This window comes from Labeo rohita, chromosome 3, assembly GCF_022985175.1.
Source record: "Labeo rohita strain BAU-BD-2019 chromosome 3, IGBB_LRoh.1.0, whole genome shotgun sequence".
Taxonomy (NCBI): Eukaryota; Metazoa; Chordata; class Actinopteri; order Cypriniformes; family Cyprinidae; genus Labeo; species Labeo rohita.
Window position 1 is genome coordinate 28137062 of NC_066871.1, and position 21285 is coordinate 28158346.

Below are 21285 nucleotides of genomic sequence, written 5' to 3' on the forward strand. Positions count from 1 at the left end.
TTTGCATTTTAGTTATATTTATAAATGCTAATTTGTTTTATTATTCAGCTTCATTTATTTAATATTTTGTAATATTTTACTGATTCTTCAAAATAATTAAATCACTGATCATTTTGTAATATATAACTACTATTATTTTTGTCATTTGCATTTTAATTATATTTATACAGGCTAATTTTTCATTCCACTTAATTTATTTAATAATATGTAATATTTTAGTGATTCTTTAAAATAATTAAATCACTGATCATTTTTAATAATACATTACTACTATTATTTTTGTCATTTGCATTGTAATTATATTTTAAAGGCTAACTTCTCATTCAGCTTCATTTATGTATTTTATAATTTGTTATATTTTACTGATTCTTTAAAATAATTAAATCACTGGTAATTTTTAATAATATATTACTACTACTATTTTGTCAATTGAATTTTAATTATTTATAAAAGTTATTTCTTTCATTCAGCTTCATTTATGTATTTAATAATTAGTAATATATTAGTGATTCTTTAAAATCCATAAATCTCTGATAATTTGAATAATATTACTACTATTATTTTTTGTCATTTGCATTTTAATTGTATTTATACAAGCTTTTTTATTCAGCTTAATTTATGTATTAAATATTTTGTAAAATTTTAGTGATTCTTCAAAATAATTAAATCACTAATCATTTTTAATAATATATAACTACTATTATTTTGTCATTTGCATTTTAATTATATTTATAAATGCTATTTTTTCCATTCAGCTTCATTTGTTTAATATTTTCTAATATTTTGGTGATTCTTTAAAATAATTAAATCACTGATCATTTTTAATAATAAAACTATAAATTGTAATAAAATATTATTTTGTCATTTGCATTTTAATTATATTTATGCAGGCTATTTTTTTCATTCAGCTTTATGTATTTAATATTTTGTAATATTTTAGAGTTTCAATCACTGAATTTTAATAATATATTACTACTATTATTTTTGTCATTTTTGTCATTATTTTTGCCATTTTTATATTTGTAAATGATATTAAATGTAAAATTATTTTAATTCATAATTTTATAATAATTTAAAATAAAATATTTGTTAGTGTTCTTATTTGTATTTGGAAAATTATTGTAATGCATATGGAAATCTATAGACAACGTAATCACACATCAAATATTTGCATACTAAAAGACAAATACTGTGAGTGTGAGGTGCAAGTTTAGCCCAGAAATCATGTGATGATTTATTTATTTTTAGTTTTTATTTATATATTTATACTTTTTTTTTTTTTTTTAGGTCAGGTTTTAAACTGACCTAAAACTAAGGGGAAAAAATTTAAGATTTTTATTAATAATTAAAATATAATTAATAAACAATTTTTAAAATACAAACTACAGTATTTGACAATATTACGGTTTCTAAAAACTGCTCAGAAATAATGAAAACTATGTTACTCTACAGTAAACACATTTTTCTCTTCAGGTTTACAGGCCTACATCTTAAAATACTTTTTTGGTGGGTAGAAAAAGATTTGAAGTAATGAAATAATATTTTGGTTTTTCACAAAAGGGTTTACTTGAAATACTTGAAAACATATAGCTGCCTTTAAGGGGGTCCTTTGCAAGAAGGACCATCATACTTGGGGTTCAGGGCCAACAAAAAGTTAAAACAGCCGCTTTAGGTCACAGAAGGTAAAATCAGGCTCCCGTGTGTCTTCAACCAACCTTGTGCATAAACCAGGAAGATGAGTAAGCGAGAACGAATGAATGAGGGCGTGTAGCGCGCTGTAGTAAGATATTCATGATCTACTACTCCATAGTAAAGTGGGCGTGGCTTCGCTTGCAGCGGCGGGTTTTGCGTCACTTCATTCATTCCCGCGGAACGCCTACTCGCGCTCCCACCCGTGCTGACGCGGCTGCGCGTGTTTACGTGAGGCGACTGACTGCTCCCGTTTCCTGGCGGAGAAGATGGCGGCTCCTGGTCCAGGGGAGTATTTCAGCGTCGGGAGCCATGTCTCCTGCATCACCTGCCTGGGGCAGCGCTTGCAAGGAGAGGTCGTCGCTTTTGACTACCCGTCCAAGATGCTGACTTTGAGTATCCTTTTGTCGTCTCGGCTTGTCATTGAATCTTCGGGATCCACAACTGCAAGAGGCCTGGTCTGGGGTAATGCCAAAGACATTTTCTCCACGGCGAACACACTCCACCCGGCGTTCGCTTCCGTGTTTAGCGCACGCTGAGTCAGGTGGTGCGCATTTGAACCTCCGATTGGTCACTGCGTTTCAATCGTGCGCTCTTTAGCTCATACATCCTCTCCATTACACACACATTTGGACTCGCACGACGTGAAATTTATTGTTTTTTGTTTTTTAATAATTTAGCGTTTTAGGTGATGTATAATGGTACTACTCAATCCTCGTGTTCACACAGAACACCTGGAAATATCAGGAGGGGTTAAAAGTGTTTTAATATGGGAATTTCAGTGTTTAATATATAATTATGTTGTCTAGTTGTTGGTAGATTTTACTTGCTTGTGTAAAGCCGTGGTGATGTCAAATTGACATTGATTTAGTTGTGGAGATTTTGATTCATCTTAGTGAGTCGAATCTTTTGAATCGGTTCGCTACTCGTATTGTGTAATACGAGCGTTTTAAAAATTAACTTATTTGTTTTAAAAAGTGATGGATAATCAAATTATGAAGAAAGTACAACATAGCCTAAAACAATAATTTCAACGTCCCTATTTGATTTTAATTGCGTATGAGCATCTTTTGTGTTTTAGTAGAATCATAATTTTTCTGCCCCCTTAAATATCAGGTGACTTGTGGTATAAAAAATGGGTAATGGTTGTAATTGTACTTATTTTGTAAGGAACCCTGAGATTTTAGAGAAAGAGAACCGAGGTGAGCTCGAATGATTCGTTCACTCAGATTTGTTCAGAATGACCGATTCACGCGTTCGTTTGGCTCAGTCAAACGGGTGAGCGAATTAACATCATTATCTCAAAAATCATAGACGAGTCATGCAAATCTAGTTTAGATGCTTTTGACTTAAACGAAGGGCTTTAGTGCGTTTATTTGCAGTATCGTTTGAGCCGCCGTTACCAAGCCATACTGGAAGTAAATGAGGGTGGACAGGCTGTCAAATACAGCATTGCCGCTCTGTCGTACAAAGATGTGCGCATGCGTGCTCAGGGGGCGTCAGCTAGCCTGAACGCTAACAGACCAGTCTCTGCCTGACACAAAATGCGCATCCTGTCGTGCAATAGCTGCACTAAACGGCTCATTCAGTGCGTTTTTACGCACACACTGTTTTATTTCTCCCATGCATCATGACCTATTTTCTTCATTGCAGTTGCTGGTCACCATGAGTTCCCTGTGGTTTGCTTGCTAACCTGCTGATGTGCTGCCATTCCTATTTAATATTCAAATAACAGTCATATGTCAACATACTGAGAGTAGAGATAAGCCTTTCTATATAAGGAGATTTCTGGAACTTACTATTACTGTGATTTTGTTGTCAGGCCTCTTTAGATGATAAGCTCAGCCAGCTATTGCATTAATTTTTACTCCAGGGTCAGACATGAACTTTTCCATTAAGGGGCAATATTTGCCCCCTGGAATTAGTTTCCAATGTCAAATACTTAAATTTACCCAATTACTTTAATGTTTTAAACTGTTGTCAATAACCGCAGACAGTTTAACATTGCATCTAAATTTTAGAGTGTTTCACCAACGTCATCAGGCGGCCGTACTGGCGGGAATCAATGTATATTTTGCTGATTATTGCTCCTGAAAATGGTCAATTATTGTCATGTTTTAAGCTGTGCTAATCGGTCGAACCAGAAAAAACATTTGGAGTACTATAGATTGCCAAAAGTTGAAACAAATCAAGGAGAAGAGTGCAAAAAACTGAGGAACAAAAGGCGTTTGTGGTTGGCTGAAGTGAACCAGGATTTCCAGGGCAAGAATCTTGACAACATTCGTGTTAGCTGTGATCGTTTCCGGTTTGGTAGGTGAAATATTAGGCTAATATCTTAATTGATATTGCTTGTATGTATCTTTACCACCTATTAACTTTACTTTCTCAAAATGCTGTGCCCCTTCCTGCTTACTAAGTCCTTATCTGTATGATTTAGCAGCTTCCACATATTTTTTTCCATGATTTAGACCTCATTTAGAACAATGTATTCAGTAGTACATGAACCATGCAATCAATGCTGTGGTTTACATCAGAGTATCGCCAATATGGCCGCGCATCTGGGTAACTGACCAAACCGTGACGTAAATGCAAACCCTCTATACGTTTAAAAAACAGGAACTCATAGGACATAGATTAATGCTCTTAATATTGTAATAATGATTGTTAATATTGATATAGAAAACAATATTAAATGTTTTTAAGTTTTGGTCACGTTACATTCTGGCTTCACAGACAAACATGTCGGTCCATGACGTTAGTCTAGTGTAGCACAAGTTATGCAAATAATCCCGTTATAATGACTGAAGCTACAAAATGAATCTTTTATTTACATCGTATCTGCACTGTGTTTATGATGAGGGAATTCTGGCATTTAGTCAGTTACCTGGATGTGCAGCGATATTGCAGATACTCAGATGTAAACAACAGCATTGGATGCAATGTTAATGTACTACTGAATATGTTGCTCTGCTAATTTATGCTGTCTAAACCATGGGAGAAAAATGTGGGAAGCTGCTAAATCATATACAGAAGGAATATATTTGATGCAATATTTTGACAAACTAAAGTTAATAAGTGGTAAAGATATGTACGAGCCATATTAAAGGAGAAGTTCACTTTCAAAACAGAGATTCACAATTAATGTACTCACCCCCTTGTCATCCAAGATGTTCATTTCTTTCTTCAATCGTAAAGAAATTGTTTGAGGAAAACATTTCAGCATTTTTCTCAAAATCATCCTACATCGCTGCAGAAGTACCAACCCAGTCTTTGCAAAGTGAACATGCAAAGATCATCAAACACCCTTAACAAAAAAGGTAAAACAGCGATATAGGATGATTTTGAAGTTGAGGGAGAACATGAGATGGGAGTTTTTCAACATACCCTAACTGTTAAGAAGTAAATAAATTGTACTATTTTTATGAAAATAACCGATCGTTTCGCTAGATGAGACCCTTCTTCCTCGGCTTGAATCGTTTACAAACTGCATTTTGGAAGTTCAAAATCGGGACACCATATCAGTCCATTATATGGAGAGAAAAAAGCTGAAATGTTTCCCTCAAAAAACATAATTTCTTTATGACTAATAATAGAAAGACATGAACATCTTGGATGACAAGGGGGAGAGTACAGTATATGTGAATCTTTGTTTTGGAAGTGGACTTCTCCTTTAATTAAGATATAAGCCTAATACTTCACCTACCTGACTGGACACAAACAAATGTTGTCAAGATTCTTGCCCTGGAAATCCTGGTTCAGTTTGGCCAACCACAGATGCCTTTTGTTCCTCAGACGGTTTTTTGCACTCTTCTCCTTGATTTGTTATAACTTTTGGTAGTCTGTAATACTCCAAATGTTTTTCCCAGTTTGATCAATTAGTACAGCCCAAAACATGATGAAATTGACCATTTTCAGCCGCAATAATCAGCAAAATTTGCAAGTTTTGTTTGGTTCAGTGGCAGTGTTTACATTCAGTGCCACTAGCATGGCCGAATGAAGACTCGTTGTGAAAACACTGTAACAATAGTCTGTTTAAAATTGCATCTAAATTATGCATGTAAAAACAGGAGCTCATATGGCTGCACTATTATGACAAAAAAAAAAAACCTTATTGTAGATTATTAATCTTGCAATAATGATTATTAATATCAATATAGAAATCAATATAAAACGTTTTTGGGCACGTCACATTCTGGCTTCACAGACAAACATCAATCCATGATGTTAGTCTGGTCTAGCACAAGTTATGCAAAACCTCCAGTTATAATTACTGAAGCTACGAAATTAATCTTTTATTTACGTCGCATCTGCACTGTGTTGTTTACGATGAGGGAATTCGGGAGCATGCACACTCAACAACAGCTCTGGTGTTTTTAGCACTGACTGATCTAAGTGCCTCTAATTGGCCAGTGCATTCCTAAGTTTAACAGAAACGTGTTTGATTGGTTATAAGCCTCAACGCTGCACAAAACGGCATGTAAAAAGCAATCTAATGCAGTGTGAGAGAATCTAATGTAATTCCGCGAATTGACATTTTAATTGCAACAGCCATAATACATTGTTTAGTTGTGTAGGGGCATTTTTTTGGCCCTTTGTCTTGAATTTATAAGGCATTTGTGCCACAGGGCCTTATTAATTTCCGACCTTGGTTTACTCGTCGGTTTTGGACATTTAAATAAATTGGTATGAAAATGCATAGTACCCTAAAACAAATGTTCTTACCGGTTTTATAAATAAAGCACAATAATTAAATTTATTAAATTATATACATTAATTAAATGTTGTTCCTTAAACGTTTTCTCTCTCTCTATTTTCATGGCATTGATATTGTCAGAATTCCCACAGCCACTGAAAACATAAAAAAAAATACTTTTTTCTTTACTATTTTTGTCTTGTTCTCTTCACTTAAAATATTTTATTGGCTAGATGTTTCTCTTAGTATTTTTATAGAGCAAAAATCACTTACTAACTGTTGGTTTAGGGCCTACTTTTTCTTTGTTTACTCCAAAGGATAACTGTTTAATTTGATTAACAGTATATGTTTCAGGTTGCATGACTGTGTGTAATTTTATATTGCAGCACGTGATCATCTCTTCTGGTCATGTTAAAGTCACGATTAAACTGAAGTAGTGTCATATCTTTTCTTACATATTGTAATGTACATGCGAGTTTTTCAGAACTGAGTGACTTATGAGGTTTGGAGATAGGGTTCCCTATATTTAAACTATTAGAAAACTTCCTAAATACCTTTAAAGTCAACATGAATGCTTTAGTAACCACATTAGTCTCTCCTCAGTTGAAGGCGGCTCATATCTGATTGCACTCTGTCATGCTAGTAAGCAGCCTCCTCCAGGACACTCATCTCCTTATTGACAGACATTCATGTCATTTTATCCTGTTTGTTAACATGAGATGCTAAACATGAAACTAGAGTGGAGGAACATGGCTGATATACAACACTGATCCCATGATAATGTCTATCTAGGTAGCTTCCTTCTCTGTGTGTGGCATTGCTTTAATAAATACGTATTTGCCAAACAACTACCTTGACTGGTGTCATCAGAATGTGCCCCGTCCAGCGGTAAACCCAATCTCAGCGACGTGGTGCTTGTTAACCTGGCCTACGTGTCAGATGTGGATGTCATCAGTGACCGCGCTGAAACTCCTCCCCCTTTAGCATCTCTCAATTTTAACAAGGTAAGCCTAAATGGTGACCCACATCTAGTAATCTAAGACAGTTGTTTATTTGTATTGTCTTTATGTTTCTTCATCTCTGTGCAGCTTGTAAATAGAGCACGGGCGGAAAAGGAAGACAAGTTGTCGCAAGCTTATGCAATTAGTGCTGGTGTTTCTGTAGAGGGCCAACAGCTGTTCCAGACCATTCATAAAACGTAAGTGATGGGAATATTGAAATGCCCACCTTCAGTTGGCTTATCTTTGGGTTAGAGTTCTGTAATAAGTATTATTATTAACAATCCTCTGTATTGAGGATGAAACTGAATGAATCATTCACTTTCTTCCTCCTCGTCTTCACCCGCAGCATCAAAGACTGCAAATGGCAGGAGAAAAACATCATAGTGATGGATGATGTGGTCATCAGTCCGCCATACCAAGTGGACAACTGTAAAGGCAAAGAGGGCAGCGCGTTAAGCCACGTGCGGAAAATAGTAAGTCTGTGTTTGTTTGTTTTTCTTTACTCATGCAAGAGTGCATGAAACTGATTTTATTCCATCAAAGAATCCTGGAAAAAGAAATACAGTGCCCTCCATTAATATTGGCACCCTTGACACATATGAGCAAAGGTGGCTGTGGAAATGAATCTGCATTGTTTATCTTTTTGATTCTTTCATTCAAGAAATTCACAAAGTTCTAACTTATCACTGAAGTAAAACAATGGAAAATGGGGGGATATCTCATTATGAAATAAATATTTTTCCCTAGTTCACATTGGCCACAATTATTGGCACCCAATTATTGCAACGTCTTTTTCCCAAGATAACAGCTCTGAGTTTTCGCCTGATGAATTTGGAGAACACTTGATAAGAGATCAGAGACTATTCCCTCATACAGTATCTCTCCAGATCTCTTCAGTTCACTCCACTCATTTTCTATAGGGTTCAGGTCAGGGAACTGGGACGCCCATGGCAGAAGCTTGATTTTGTGCTTAGTGAAACAATTTTTGTTGATTTTGATGTTTGTTTTGGATCATTGTCCTGTTGGAAAATTTAACCATGGCCCATTATAAGATTTCTAACAGAGGCAGTCAGGTTTAGATTTTTTTTTTCTGTAGGTATTTGCTAAAATCCACAGTGCCATGTATCTGAACAACATGTCCAGGACCTCCGGCAGAAAAATAGACCCACAACATTAAAGATCCAGCAGTATATTTAACCGTGGGCATGGGGTACTTTTTATCCCTGTTTGCACCAAACCCATCTGGTGGGTTTGCTGCCAAAAAGCCAGTCTCGTTTGAAGCTCCAGTCGTGTCTGACAACAGAATATGCTGGAGTTTGTTTTCGGATGAGCAGGGAGGATTTTTCTAGAAACCCTCCCAAACAACATGTGGTGATGTAGGGGCTGTTTAATATTTTTTTTAGGCTTTCTGCCCCCTCAACTAATCTCTGCGATTCTCCAGCTGTGATCTTTGGAGTGTCTTTTGGCCACTCAAAAACTCTTCTCCTCACTGTGCATTAGGACGATATAGACACACTTCCTCTTCCAGTGCAGATTTGTAACGCCTTTAATTATTGCCCTGATGGTAGAAATGGGGATATTCAAAACTTTAGCTATTTTCTTACAACCACTTTCTATTTTGTGAAGCTCAACAATCTTGTTCTGCACATCAGAACTACAGTATATTGTTTGCTTTTACTCCTTGTGATGGATGATTAAGGGAATTTGGCTTTTGTGTTCCTCATATTTATAATCCAGATGAACAGGAAGTCATAGCTGGACAAATACATGTTCCTAGTCACAATGGTGTGCTAAAAAAAAAAATATATATATATATATTTTACTCTTTATAGGAATTTATAGGGCTGCCAATAATTGTGGCCAACATGCATTAGAGAAAAAAAAATTCATCCCCACTTTCTGTTGTACTTCAATGAAAGGTTAGTGAACTTTTTGGGGATTTTTTTGTTTTTTTTTTTTTTTGAATGAAAGATCAAAAAGATAAACAATGCGGATTTACTTTCACAGCTGCCTTTGCTCATATTTACCAAGGGTGTCAATATTAGTGGAGGCCACTGCATCACCGTTTCTACTGAAATATTAAGCAGTTATTTCATCCATTTTAAAGGGGTCATCGGATGCCCATTTTCCGCAAGTTGATACTTTGGTTAAAAATTCTCAATAGTTGTGTAAAACAACACCCTTTTTACCTTGTCAAAATGAGCTCTGCAAAAATTATCTCATTCTGGTCGAGGCTGCTTTAAATCCAAATGAGCTCTGCTGCCCCGCCCCTCTCTTCTCTCTGTGGAGTGACGAGCCTGTTTACTTTAGCCGCGTTTAGACGCTAAACTTGCTAACTGTCACATTATTAGGAAAGACGATTGCAAAGATGAATAAAAAACGCTTATACTCACTTCTGCTGTAAGTGAAGCTGGATCATGAATGATTCGCGCGAACATAGACAGATATTTGTAGATCGGGAGGCGCATTCCCTTCACAAACAAACGTCAAATAAAGCCAGCCTTTGAGAGCATGAGATTTTTTTTTTTTTTTTTTTTTTTTTTTTTTTTCTTTCAGCAATATTTTTAAAATCTTACCTGCCCTGAACTTTTGAAATGGTAGTGTACAGAAGTGAAATAAAAAATGCTTTTAAAAGCTCCTTATTGAGCTTCAGAATTTAAGTCTATAAAATCTAGACAGTGTAGTAAAGTTAACTTTGAAGTTAACTCTGATGACTTAAAATGTGTTTTACTCTGTTTCAAAAATATTATTTATTCATCTGCACAAAATATTTGTTTTGTCCATTAGTAAACTTTTTATAATATACTTTTATTTTTGTTTTAATGCAACTAAAAGGTTATGTTGTTTGGACAAACAGCAAATTGTTGGCTCATGGAAATAATAATAATAATAATAAAAAAGTGGGCTGGGATAAACTCTTCAATAGGTTTTCCCTTATTTTCTTTTAGAATTAAGTTAGCTCAGGAAAGACAAGTTCATTGATCAGGTTGTTTATGGAGTCTTTAATGTTGGAAAAATCAGGCTTTGATTTTTTTTTTTTTTTTTTTTTTAAATCTAAAATTTAACTGGATTATTTGCCTCAGGATTTTTAAAATCGACACATAAGCTGCAAAGCTTTATTTCCAATTATGAAAATGTCAGATTGGTGAAACATTTACTATTAATGTTTGGTTGATTATAATGACAAAGTAATTTTTTTTTTTAGAGGTGTTGTGCTGTGCCAACCTTTGTTCTCTCTGTCCACAGGTCGAGAAACATTTTCGAGATCTGGAGAGCCAAAAACCAGTGCAGCATTCACAGCAAGCTCAACAAACACAGAAAGACTCTGCTTTATCATCATGAGCCGAGGCTCAGAGAGAGGGAACATTATGCTGACAAAAGAAGTGTTGTTTGTTTTAAATTAATATTTTCTGATGTTTTTTTTTTTTTTTTTTTTTTTTTTTTTTTTTTTTTTTTTTTTTTAAACCAATCGCCAGACAAAGGTTGAGATAGCTGATACTCAGCGTTTTGAGCAGGGATGACGGTCCTACACATCCGAAGAGAAAAACTGCTTCCACTAACAAAAGAGAGGGCAAAAATAGAGTGCCGTCTTAGAATATCATTTCATATAGAAAACATTTGACATCCCTTCCAACATCGTCCAAATCCCACCCTTTTGGATCTCCTCTTTTTTGTGTTGTTTTTTTCCCTTGTGTCATCAAACAACCCACTTGTTCATTTCATCGTGCTTGGATAGCCAACAAAGAAACACAGATTCTCTTCTAATCCATAATCTTCCTTTCTACCACTACAAAATGTGGCACTAAGTGTGTGAGGGTAGAACAAAAACTATTTTCCTAAGTTATAGAGCCTTTCAGATTGGATAAATACAGTTTGAGCTCCTTGGCGCACGTGCTGGGTTTGTTATTTTTCGTTTTAGATTGACTAAAGGCTAAAGGAGTATGGGAAATTGAATTGCACTTAGCATCTACCCAACATCTCAATTTCTGCATCATTTTTTTTAAAATATAAAGCTCCCTTGTTTTACTTTCAAATGTCACTTTTTAAGTGATAGACGAAGGAGTAACACTCTTGAGTACTGTAAGCATCCTTTCAGTTTACGTGTAATATATTATGTTATCATTTTCTTCCATATTGGTCCTGTACTTGCCATTTTAAATACCTCTTCCATAGTGGGACCATTTTCTACAATGCAATGTTTGTATTATAGTTCTTATTTCCGAACACATCCAAACTGGAAGGGTACATGCAGTGACCGATGAGAGATTGGCATTTCTTTGTTATTCCAGCTTAGACGTGTGTCAGCGTTAGACGGCTCATATCTTGCTCCTCTCTCGCGACAGGACTGATCTCTTTTCTGAACGGGAATATTTGTAATCACCTTTTTGGGAAAAGGAAACGTTAAAGTGATATCTTGCCATGTTGAGAGACCGGGACAGGGGGGACGAGCAGCGCTGGCTCAAAGCCGAAATCCTCCCCATCCCAGCCTCGTGAACCTCGTAGCCTGATGGAGGCTCTAGCAGTGGCGCCAAGCTGTGACGGGCATCCGCGTTGCATACCAGTTTATATCGCTGTGTGTTAACGGGTTTGCTGTTCGCCTATAGGTTTCTTTCGCAGTATTTTATTTTTTATTTTTAAATAGTAATGAAGAAATAAAAAAGAGAAAAACCTCACTTGTCTGTTTATCTTTGTTTTATTTGATGCATAATTGCATACAGTTTAATCATACAATCATTTATAATCATAAATTTCAAGGTCACTACTTAGTCCTATTTGAAGTTATCCTAACAGGAGCAGAAGGGCATGTTTCATAAATGAATTGTATTCTGAAGCACAGTATAAAAATTTTAAATGAGATATTTGAAAAAGAACTGATCTAAATTAGAGAACACTTCCAGGGAACTCTAAGTTATTGGAGTTAGTTTCACACCTGCTGCTAATTTACTGAATTATATGACAAACCCTATTTAACTGGCAGAATTTGTCAATTTTTCAGATTGCAAGATGGCGGGACGCTCTAAGGTGACTGGAACCCTCTGACAGGAGGTTGTCCAGATGAAGGCTAACGGGCCAACCCGATCTCACAGCAATTTGTTCATATTTTACAAGGTGGCTAATTCGTACAAATTCGAAGACCTCACTTGCAGAAATTCATAAGATTTTAGCTAAAACTTGCATATTGTACGAGTTGCAAAATACGTATTAATTTCTACACCCAAGCCTAAACCTACTCATCACTGGGATTTAGACAAATTATACGGAATCATACAGATTAGCCACCTCATAAAATATGTACGAATTAGCCGTAAAATAGCATTGAAAGGCCTGACACTTTCAGCCGTTGCAAGAGAAGTTGGTCGTTCCAAATCTGTGATTTCTCGAATATTACAGCTTTGCAATGACTAATTCATTCAAGTCTTCCAAAAAGGCTGGCTGTCCATGTAAGACAAATGCACGAGAAGACAGGATAATGCAGAGACTCTCAATGGGGAATTGGTTCAGCACTGCAGCTGGAATTGCTTGCCATCCCATGCTTGGCATGTCTAAGGGTGTTTTCTACCTCATTTAGTTCAGTTGAATCGCACTAGAGTTTGTTTTCCCTCTTGGTGCGGTTCGTTTGGACAGGTGTGAATGAAGCATTCACGCTAGAGTGCGCACCAAAAGCGGACCAAAGAACACTGGAGCGGTTCGTTTGTGGTGAGAACGTGATCCGAACTCGAACAGACCCAACTGCAAAAAGTACTGTGCTTTTTTTGGACTAATCCAGCTGCCGTAATCAGCTGCGCTGTGCATTATTGGATGGAGACAAGTATTTGTCAACAGTTAGCGTTTTAGCAACATAGCCCCATGGCAGCTCGCGGACAAACTTGGAGTTGTGAGGAGGTGCGGAGCCTCATAGAAATTTGGCCTGATGATCATATTAGGTCCCAACTTTCGAAAACTCACAAGAACACCGCAATCTTCTCGTTGTTTAGCAAACAGCTCAGGGAAAGGCGCACCGAGCAGACAGATCGCTGAATGGGTACTTTCATGTTATACACCTGCAGCGCCACTTTAAGTCGAACACACCTTTTCCTTTTGTGTTCGGTGAGTTCCATCACGAAATATACGTCATTCAACCCGACCAATCAGGTTGTGAACGTTTTCGGTATCTTTAGGTTCGCTGTCAAAAATGCCACTGTGAACGCTAAGCAGACCAGGACCAAATGTATCATTTTCCTTTTTGGTCCAGACCACATGAACCAAACAAACCGAACTAGTGTGAACACAGCCTAAGAGAGGTTGGACTGAAAGTGCACTCTGCAGTGACCAGTCCTTTCATCAGCAAAAAGAATCAAAAGTCTAAGCTCACCATTGCTGAGGAGCTAGTCCAAAGTTCAATTTAGTGATAAGAGCTGTTTAATTTATTTGGGTCTGATGGGAAACATTATGTTCAAACTGAGAAAACACTGAGGACCAGGTGTGTAAAGATGTCAGTCAAAGGCGGAGGAGAAAGTGTTTTGAGGGATGTTTTCTGCAGTAGGAGATGGGCCTCTTATACAGATACATGGCAGGGTGAATGCAAATGTTTAGCAGAACCTCCTTCAGCAACATACAGTTCCTTCCCTACAAGCATCTCCCAATCAGCCCGCAGTTTTCATGCAAGACAATGCCCCTGACACACTGCAAAACAGGAAACCTGACTGAAAATTTCTGGAAAATCCTTGCAGACGAAGTTATGGCTAAGAAACCCATTACAGTTACCAAATTATGGAAGAGAGTGGAAGAAGAGCGGACCAAGATCGCACCAGCACAGTGAGAAACTAGTGATGTCCTGCAGCAGCTGCTGAAGTCATTCAAAGCAAGGGCCTCGACACTTCCCAGCAAGCAATTTTTGGTCTAAAAAACGTATATTAGCTGTTGAAACACAGCCTAGACGTCTAGGCTAAAATAAGGTTGTCATTGGGCTGTCAGTGAAAATTTAATAGACGTCTAAACATAGCCCTAGAATAGACTATACATATATATATATATATATAAATATATAGAAATATAGAAATAAAACCAAACACCTTGTAAACGCTGTTGACTTTGCTTACATGATGAAATATCATATATCTCACAAGTATTTTGCCAAAAAATGACATGTAACTAAATTCAAGATTATTTGGTCTAGAAGTGGGTTACAAATAGCCAGACTATATCGGGTCTATAGTTAAACTAGACGTTGAAATGACGACTATTGCTTGCTGGGTTCCTACTAATTTCTGACAGCTGTAACCCTCCAAACTTTGTAATTGTCTTTTGTGCTACAGTGGTTACTGTTCTCTAATTCTGATCACTGTGTTTTCCACAAAATAAAGGTTTTTGTTGAAATGCCTTGGATATTTTATTAGTAGAACAGTGGTTTAGCTACTGCTGATGCTCCATAAAATTTTGAGTGATGAAGATTAACAATATTTCAGAAAAAAAAATCAAGTATTTATCGATTGTTCTCTAATTTTGATTTCCAATCCACTGTATAATGGTATGCAAAATAATGGTCTTAGTCATACTCATTTTGTCAGGGAATCAAAGAGGATCCCTTGTCATTGTTTAATGAATATTTCCAGCACTGACTGGAATGAATCATTGATGCTTTAGTTTTTCTATTATTCACGTACAAACGTATGCATTATTTAATCACGCATGATCTCATGTTTCTGCCACTGACCCCCACTGCACATCCAGGTTATGAGGACATCCTGTTGGGTCACTTTAGTTTGCAGTTAAGGTGAGCACATAGGCATAACATTAACAGTGAGATATGGCACGTTCACTCAAATTTGTTCACTTCTTCAAATTTCTTCTTTAAACTCAAAAGTAAATGTTAGCCACTGTCTTACTCAAGATTCATTGGCATTCATTTATGGACATGCAGTGGCAATGAATGGTGAGTGAGGCTGATAACAGGCCTATAACTTTTTGTGTATCACAGGGGGGAATGTAAATAATGACATTTTTCATTTTTGGGTGTACTGTACGTTTAAGTTGTCATATTAGGCGACCAGGTTTTAAATGGTTCAAGTTTCATAATGAGGTAAAACGGTGAAATCAGTTGTAATCCGCGCACGTCTTTAAAATCCACTTGAGCCGGAGTTCCAGGGATATACGCTAGTAATTCATTGTTGTGTAATAGATGAGCATTAGGACGGGTGTATTGACGGCATATTTCTAAATTTAGACAATTGCGCGTAATTAGATCACACTGGACACTAGGGTTGTTTCGTGAAGTTATCAGACCTAAAATGAAAACAATACAACGTAGGTAATATAAGGCTACGTCATGGTTTTAGGCGTGTTGGATTATGACCAAATGTGCCAGCTGCGTTTCTGAGTGCACGAATTATTTTGATTCGGATCTTTTTAATAAATCTTAAACCGATTCTCAAACCCCGTTCACTAGGCGGATAAAATAGATGGACCACAGACCCAGTCAAAAGAAGATGCCAACAATCATTAGGATGTTAAGTGAAGATCATGTTACATGAAGATATTTTGTAAATTTCCTAGTGCAAATATATAAAAAAATATTTTTTTGATTATGCATTGCTAAGAACTTAATTTTGACAACTTTAAAGGCGATTTTCTCTCTCTCTTTTTTTTTTTTTTTTTTTTTTTTTGCACCCTCAGATTCCAGATTTTCAAATAGTTGTCTCTCGGCCAAATATTGTCCTATCCTAACAAACCATACATCAATAGAAAGGTCATTTATTCAGCTAATGACTGTATTTATTTATTGTATTATTATTATTATTATTTTGGTCCAAGGTCACAAATAGAAATAGCTCTGGAAAAGTTCTGTCGAAGCAAATGCGTCAGTCCATTTTAATAACTTTAAAAATGTAAAATCAAGTAAAAGCGGACGGATGTTAATGATTTTTGTACAATTTAATGTAAATTACATAAATGTTCTAAATAACTTTGGGCTGATTCCTGGCTTCAACCAGCTGAACTGGCACAGTAAAATAAATAATAAACAGCTATACATAAAGCTGTATGGAACGTTCGAGCATGCAAATCTTTTTATATGATCACGGTATGACGTAAAATAATCTTTTTTTTTTAATCGGTTCTTTGAAACCTGTTCGAAAGAACCGATTCGCGGAAATGAGTCTTCGCATCACTAGTGCGCTGTGCGTCTTGGTAGGGAGCCAGACTAAATACAAAAGACAGTTGTCATAGGCTAAGAGAACCAAGTTTTTTTTGTACATTTAGTGGAGGAAATTCACAACAAAATGACTTTTCAATGACTCGATGTTTCACGCATTCTTTGTACTACTAGTTTTATTTTTTCTTTGGCAATGATAGCAAATTCTCGTCTACCTTCGTTTTTCTGTGTTTTGCGTGTGTGAGTATTTTGCTCGGGAAAATAAATTGAGTCGCATATGTTTTTAAGGCGATTAAATGCTTCTGACAGACATTTCAGCTGCACTGCGAATATTCTGCTCATGTGTGAAAGACTGTTTTGCCGTCTCAATACAGAAACGTTTAATAGAAACTGAATGGGGATCTCGTTCCTAAGCTGAGGATCCGTTAATTGTCGCATGCAGAGTTCTGGACAACAATTTCGCGCTCTGCAGAGCTCTAGTTAGCTCTCTTGAAGCTGTCACCACATCATGTTGCCGTCCATCGCGTTATTTTTACTCCTTTTATCTCCATCGAGGAGCTCGAGGCTGTGTAGTCACCTCTGCCGGTGCTATGAACACTCAGACCTGGTGGACTGCCATTCCAGAGGTTTTGAGGACGTCCCACATGGACTTCCCCATGGCACCTGGCTCCTAGATCTAGGAGGAAACAAGCTCAAGGTGATCCGGAGCCGAGCTTTTGCTGGCCTTTGGTCTTTGCGTATTCTAGTGCTGTCAGACAGCAGCATCCAGGCTGTTCAAACACAGGTAAGATCACTTATTCCAGCGGTGCCTAAGCCTGTTCATCTCCAAACCTAATCAAATGCACCTGAACCAGCTAATTAAAGGGATAGTTTACCCAAAGACATGAAAATTTGCTAAAAATGTACTTGCCCTCAGGCTATCCAAGATTTAGGCAGATTTTTTCTTCATAAAAACAGATTTGGAGAAATTTTGCATTACGTCAGTTGTTTACCAATGGATCCTATGCAGTGAATGGGTGCCGTCAGAATGGGAAGAAAAAAGTAATCATGTTTGAATTAGGAGAGAAATACAGTATGCACAGATTAAGCAATGTTTACAAGTGAAAATAGTCTAAAACAGTTCTGATCAACAGAGACATCTATTTGACATCCACATTTACATTTGCAAGATGTATTTTTTGTAGTGTTTGCTCATCTGCAGTACATATATAGGACATTTCCTATCAGACATCAAATAGATGTTTATTAGATGTCTTTAAGATGTTTATGATTTAGAATGTATGTAAAACTGACATCTTAAAGATGTCTGTTAGATGTTTGTACACAGCAGATGCTTTCCAGATCAAGCGATCTTTAACAGACATCTTGTAGACGTACATGTGCCATCTGGGATTATGAATGATGAACTAAAGCCCTGATAGCACACGTGCATCATGGAAAATGTCTGTTTGATGTCTGCATTTACATCAGGAAGACATATTTTTTAGATTGTTCGCTCATCTGCAATACGTCTGTAGAACGTTTCCTATCAGATGTCAAATAGATGTCTATTAGATGTCTTTAAGATGTTTATGATTTAGAATGTATGTAAAACTGACATCTTACAGATGTCTGTCAGATGTTTGTACACAGCAGATGATTTCCAGATCAAGTGATCTTTAGCAGACATCTTGCAGACATACGTGTGCTATCTGGGATTATGGATGAAGGACTGGAGCCCTGATAGCACACGTACATCACAGAGATGTCTATTTGATGTCTGCATTTACATCTGGAAGACATCTGCAATGCGTCTATAGGACGTTTCCTATCAGACTTCAAATAGACATTTATTAGTTGTCTTTAAGATGTTTATGATTTAAAATGTATGTAAAACTAACATCTTACAAATGTCTGTTAGATGTTTGTACACAGCAGATGCATTCCAGATCAAATGATCTTTAACAGACATCATGCAGATGTACATGTGCTATCTGGGATTATGGATGATGAACTGGAGCCCTGATAGCACATGTACATCATGGAGATGTCTGGTTCATGTCTGCATTTACATCTGCAAGACTTTAATGAGTGTTTGCTCATCTGCAATACGTCTGTAGGACGTTTCCTATCAGATGTCAAAAAGATGTTTATTAGATGTTAAGATGTTTATGATTTAGAGTGTATGTAAAACTGACATCTTAAAGATGTCTGTCAGATGTCTGTACACGGCAGATGGCAGAGTAATGTTTTAGTAAATTAGTAAATTTTATGGACTATCCCTGATAGCTCACATACATAATGGAGATGTCTATTTGACATCTGCATTTACATCTGCAAAACATATTTTTTAGAGTGTTTGCTCCAATTCGTCTATAGGACGTTTCCTATCAGATGTCATATAGACGTATATTAAATCTATTTAAGATGTTTATGATTTAGAATGTATGTAAAACTAACATCTTCCTAGTTCTGGGTTATGAGATGAAGATAGTAGATTTACCCAAATATCTGTTTTCCCACTCAGGCTTTCTTCTCTCTGTCCTTTCTGGAGAAGCTAGACATGAGCCGTAATAACCTCACTCAGATCCCTCCTAACTTCTCTGAGAGCCTGTCTTCCCTGCGTGAGTTACGTCTGGACCACAATGCACTGTTGCTCTTGAAACCTCCAGGCCTTGAGCATCTGGAAAACCTTGAGAAGCTAGACCTCAGCCACAATCGCATCCAATCTCTTGAACCAGGGGTGTTCCGTGGCCTGTCCCGCCTGCGCCACCTTTTCCTCCAAGGAAACCACCTGGGTGTTGTGCAAGACGGATCCCTCACCATGCTGCCTGCCCTGGAAGTTCTTCTCCTGGGGAACAACAACATCTCTCGGATTGAGGTAAATGCACTTGCACCTTTGCACAGTCTGTCTCTGTTGGGTTTGGAGGGGAATCATCTGGAACATCTAAACTTCAAGACGTTCCTCAGCTTACACACGGCTGCTACGCACCTGCAGTTGGCTGGGAACCCGTGGAACTGTGACTGCGACCTGCACCGTGTCTTCAGCAAGCTGCTCAGCGTGCGGCACCTCCTCGTGGACGACTATCGCAATGTAACTTGTCGGGAGCCTTGGCAGCTCGCCGGAGCCTCTTTGGCTTGGGTGGACAGCCAGTTGTGTGTGGCTGAGACCGTTACTGTGTTAGTCATCACTGCTACTGTGATTGTGACTGTTTTTGGTGCCTTGATCATGGCCGAGAGAAAACGCAAGAAACGAAAATACTGGGAACAGAATGAGGAGGAACCGCAAGAGCAGTAAGGCAATTTGGATATATCTCTTTTTTGGCATTTTTATGCCTTTATTTTTGGACAGGACAGTAAGCAAAGTGAGAGAGAGAGAGAGGGGGGACTGGATCAGGAATGGTCCACAAGCCGGGACTCAAACTCGGGATGCTCAGAGCACATTGGCAGCACGCTGCCCACAAGGCTATTGGCACTGACTTTTCTTCTCTTTTGTACTATGAAAACACAGATAAAATGTCCTGCGTTAGCTCCTTTTCACAACAAACAGCAAATGCACCGATTCATTGTGAGAACCTGGACTGATGTCATGAATTGCCATGAGATCGGGTTGATCTGTCACAAAAAAAATTTGGATAGGGTTCAATTTTCTGTTTTTCACATCCATAGCAAGCATTATGATGTGAAGCACTGTGATGTTCTGTGCGTGACGAATTTTGACGAATATGAAAAAACGCATATGAAAATTTCGCCCTCAGTGTGCATGGACCTTTATAGTGTGTACACACCAAAAAGTGATTACACACAAGTCAATACAAAGACACAAATAGATGCGAATTTACACCGGGCAATGCATTTGCTGCAAACAAGTGAAATTCGCATGACATATTGTCACAAAAGCCAGTCAGTGAACAGATTATTGACATGTCCGGTTGTATCAGAAAATGTACATTTTTTGGGGAGACATTTTAAATTTGGTTCACTCCTCTTCCATTTGTGCCAGACATGGCCTATTGCAGTGTAAGGTGCTCTACAGAGCACATTTAACAAATGATTTTTCCAGATAGGAGTGATGCTCGCTGCAAGCAGTCTCCTGCCAACTATCTTCATATATTCTGGAGTTGCCCTCAGCTGACAGACCTTTGGTCCAATGTATTTGATACACTCAATAATGCTCTTAACATAGACTTAGACCCTAAGCCCCTGACAGTTCTTTTTGGCATTTCCTTGAGATCTGATTTGACTGTTTCATCCCACCAGGTCTTTGGCTTCACTACTGCCTTAGCTAGACAAGCCATTCTCCTCAAGTGGAAACAGGTCGTCGCCCCGTCGTATGATATGTGGATCCAAGAAATCTTTTCCCGTATAAAACTTGAGATGTTAAGATTTTCGCTTTCAGGATCTCTTAAATCTTTTCATAAGACCTGGAAAGCTTTTCTAGTTTACATCAAAGAATTACTCTGTTCTCTTGACACTGGCACTAATACACAATAATTAAGTTCTATTGGAAAGAAGGAAGATTGTTTTTTGAGAGAAGAATGTGTTTTTTTTTAAGGTACTTGTTCATCTTTATTGGTTTATTTAATCATTTATCATATTATCATTTAAAGTTTTATTTTTCTCTTAACTTTAAATGTCTTTTGGGTGGGAGGGTTTTGAGTAGGTTTATATTGAGACAATCTGTAGTTTCTTATTTTTCAACTGAATACATTATATATTTTTTTAAAAGTGGTTTTTATGTTTTTATTCATGAAAGTGGCACGAAAAACATCCTGCGAGTAATTTAGAGTGAG

At 37.2% G+C, this 21285-nt stretch overlaps 2 protein-coding genes across 2 annotated transcripts; both read left to right on the plus strand.

Annotated features, from left to right (window-relative positions):
• Positions 1-1903: 1903 nt before the first annotated feature.
• On the plus strand, positions 1904-10848 carry lsm12a (LSM12 homolog a). The gene is made up of 5 exons (XM_051103636.1): positions 1904-2085; positions 7253-7386; positions 7471-7580; positions 7730-7856; positions 10630-10848. The coding sequence occupies exons 1-5, from the start codon at positions 1959-1961 to the stop codon at positions 10723-10725; spliced, it is 594 nt and encodes a 197-aa protein (XP_050959593.1). The 5' UTR covers positions 1904-1958; the 3' UTR covers positions 10726-10848.
• A 6173-nt stretch (positions 10849-17021) lies between these two features.
• si:ch211-237i5.4 (slit homolog 2 protein) lies at positions 17022-19790 on the plus strand. The gene is made up of 2 exons (XM_051101967.1): positions 17022-17297; positions 19020-19790. The coding sequence occupies exons 1-2, from the start codon at positions 17022-17024 to the stop codon at positions 19788-19790; spliced, it is 1047 nt and encodes a 348-aa protein (XP_050957924.1).
• Positions 19791-21285: the final 1495 nt, after the last annotated feature.

Coding starts and splice junctions, on each gene's coding strand:
- lsm12a (XM_051103636.1), top strand. CDS start 1,959: ATGGCGGCTCCTGGTCCAGGGGAGTATTTCAGCGTCGGGAGCCATGTC. Junction 2,086..7,252: donor GTCCAAGATGCTGACTTTGA/GTATCCTTTTGT, acceptor TGGTGTCATCAG/AATGTGCCCCGTCCAGCGGT. Junction 7,581..7,729: donor TTCCAGACCATTCATAAAAC/GTAAGTGATGGG, acceptor CTTCACCCGCAG/CATCAAAGACTGCAAATGGC.
- si:ch211-237i5.4 (XM_051101967.1), top strand. CDS start 17,022: ATGTTGCCGTCCATCGCGTTATTTTTACTCCTTTTATCTCCATCGAGG. Junction 17,298..19,019: donor TCCAGGCTGTTCAAACACAG/GTAAGATCACTT, acceptor TTTCCCACTCAG/GCTTTCTTCTCTCTGTCCTT.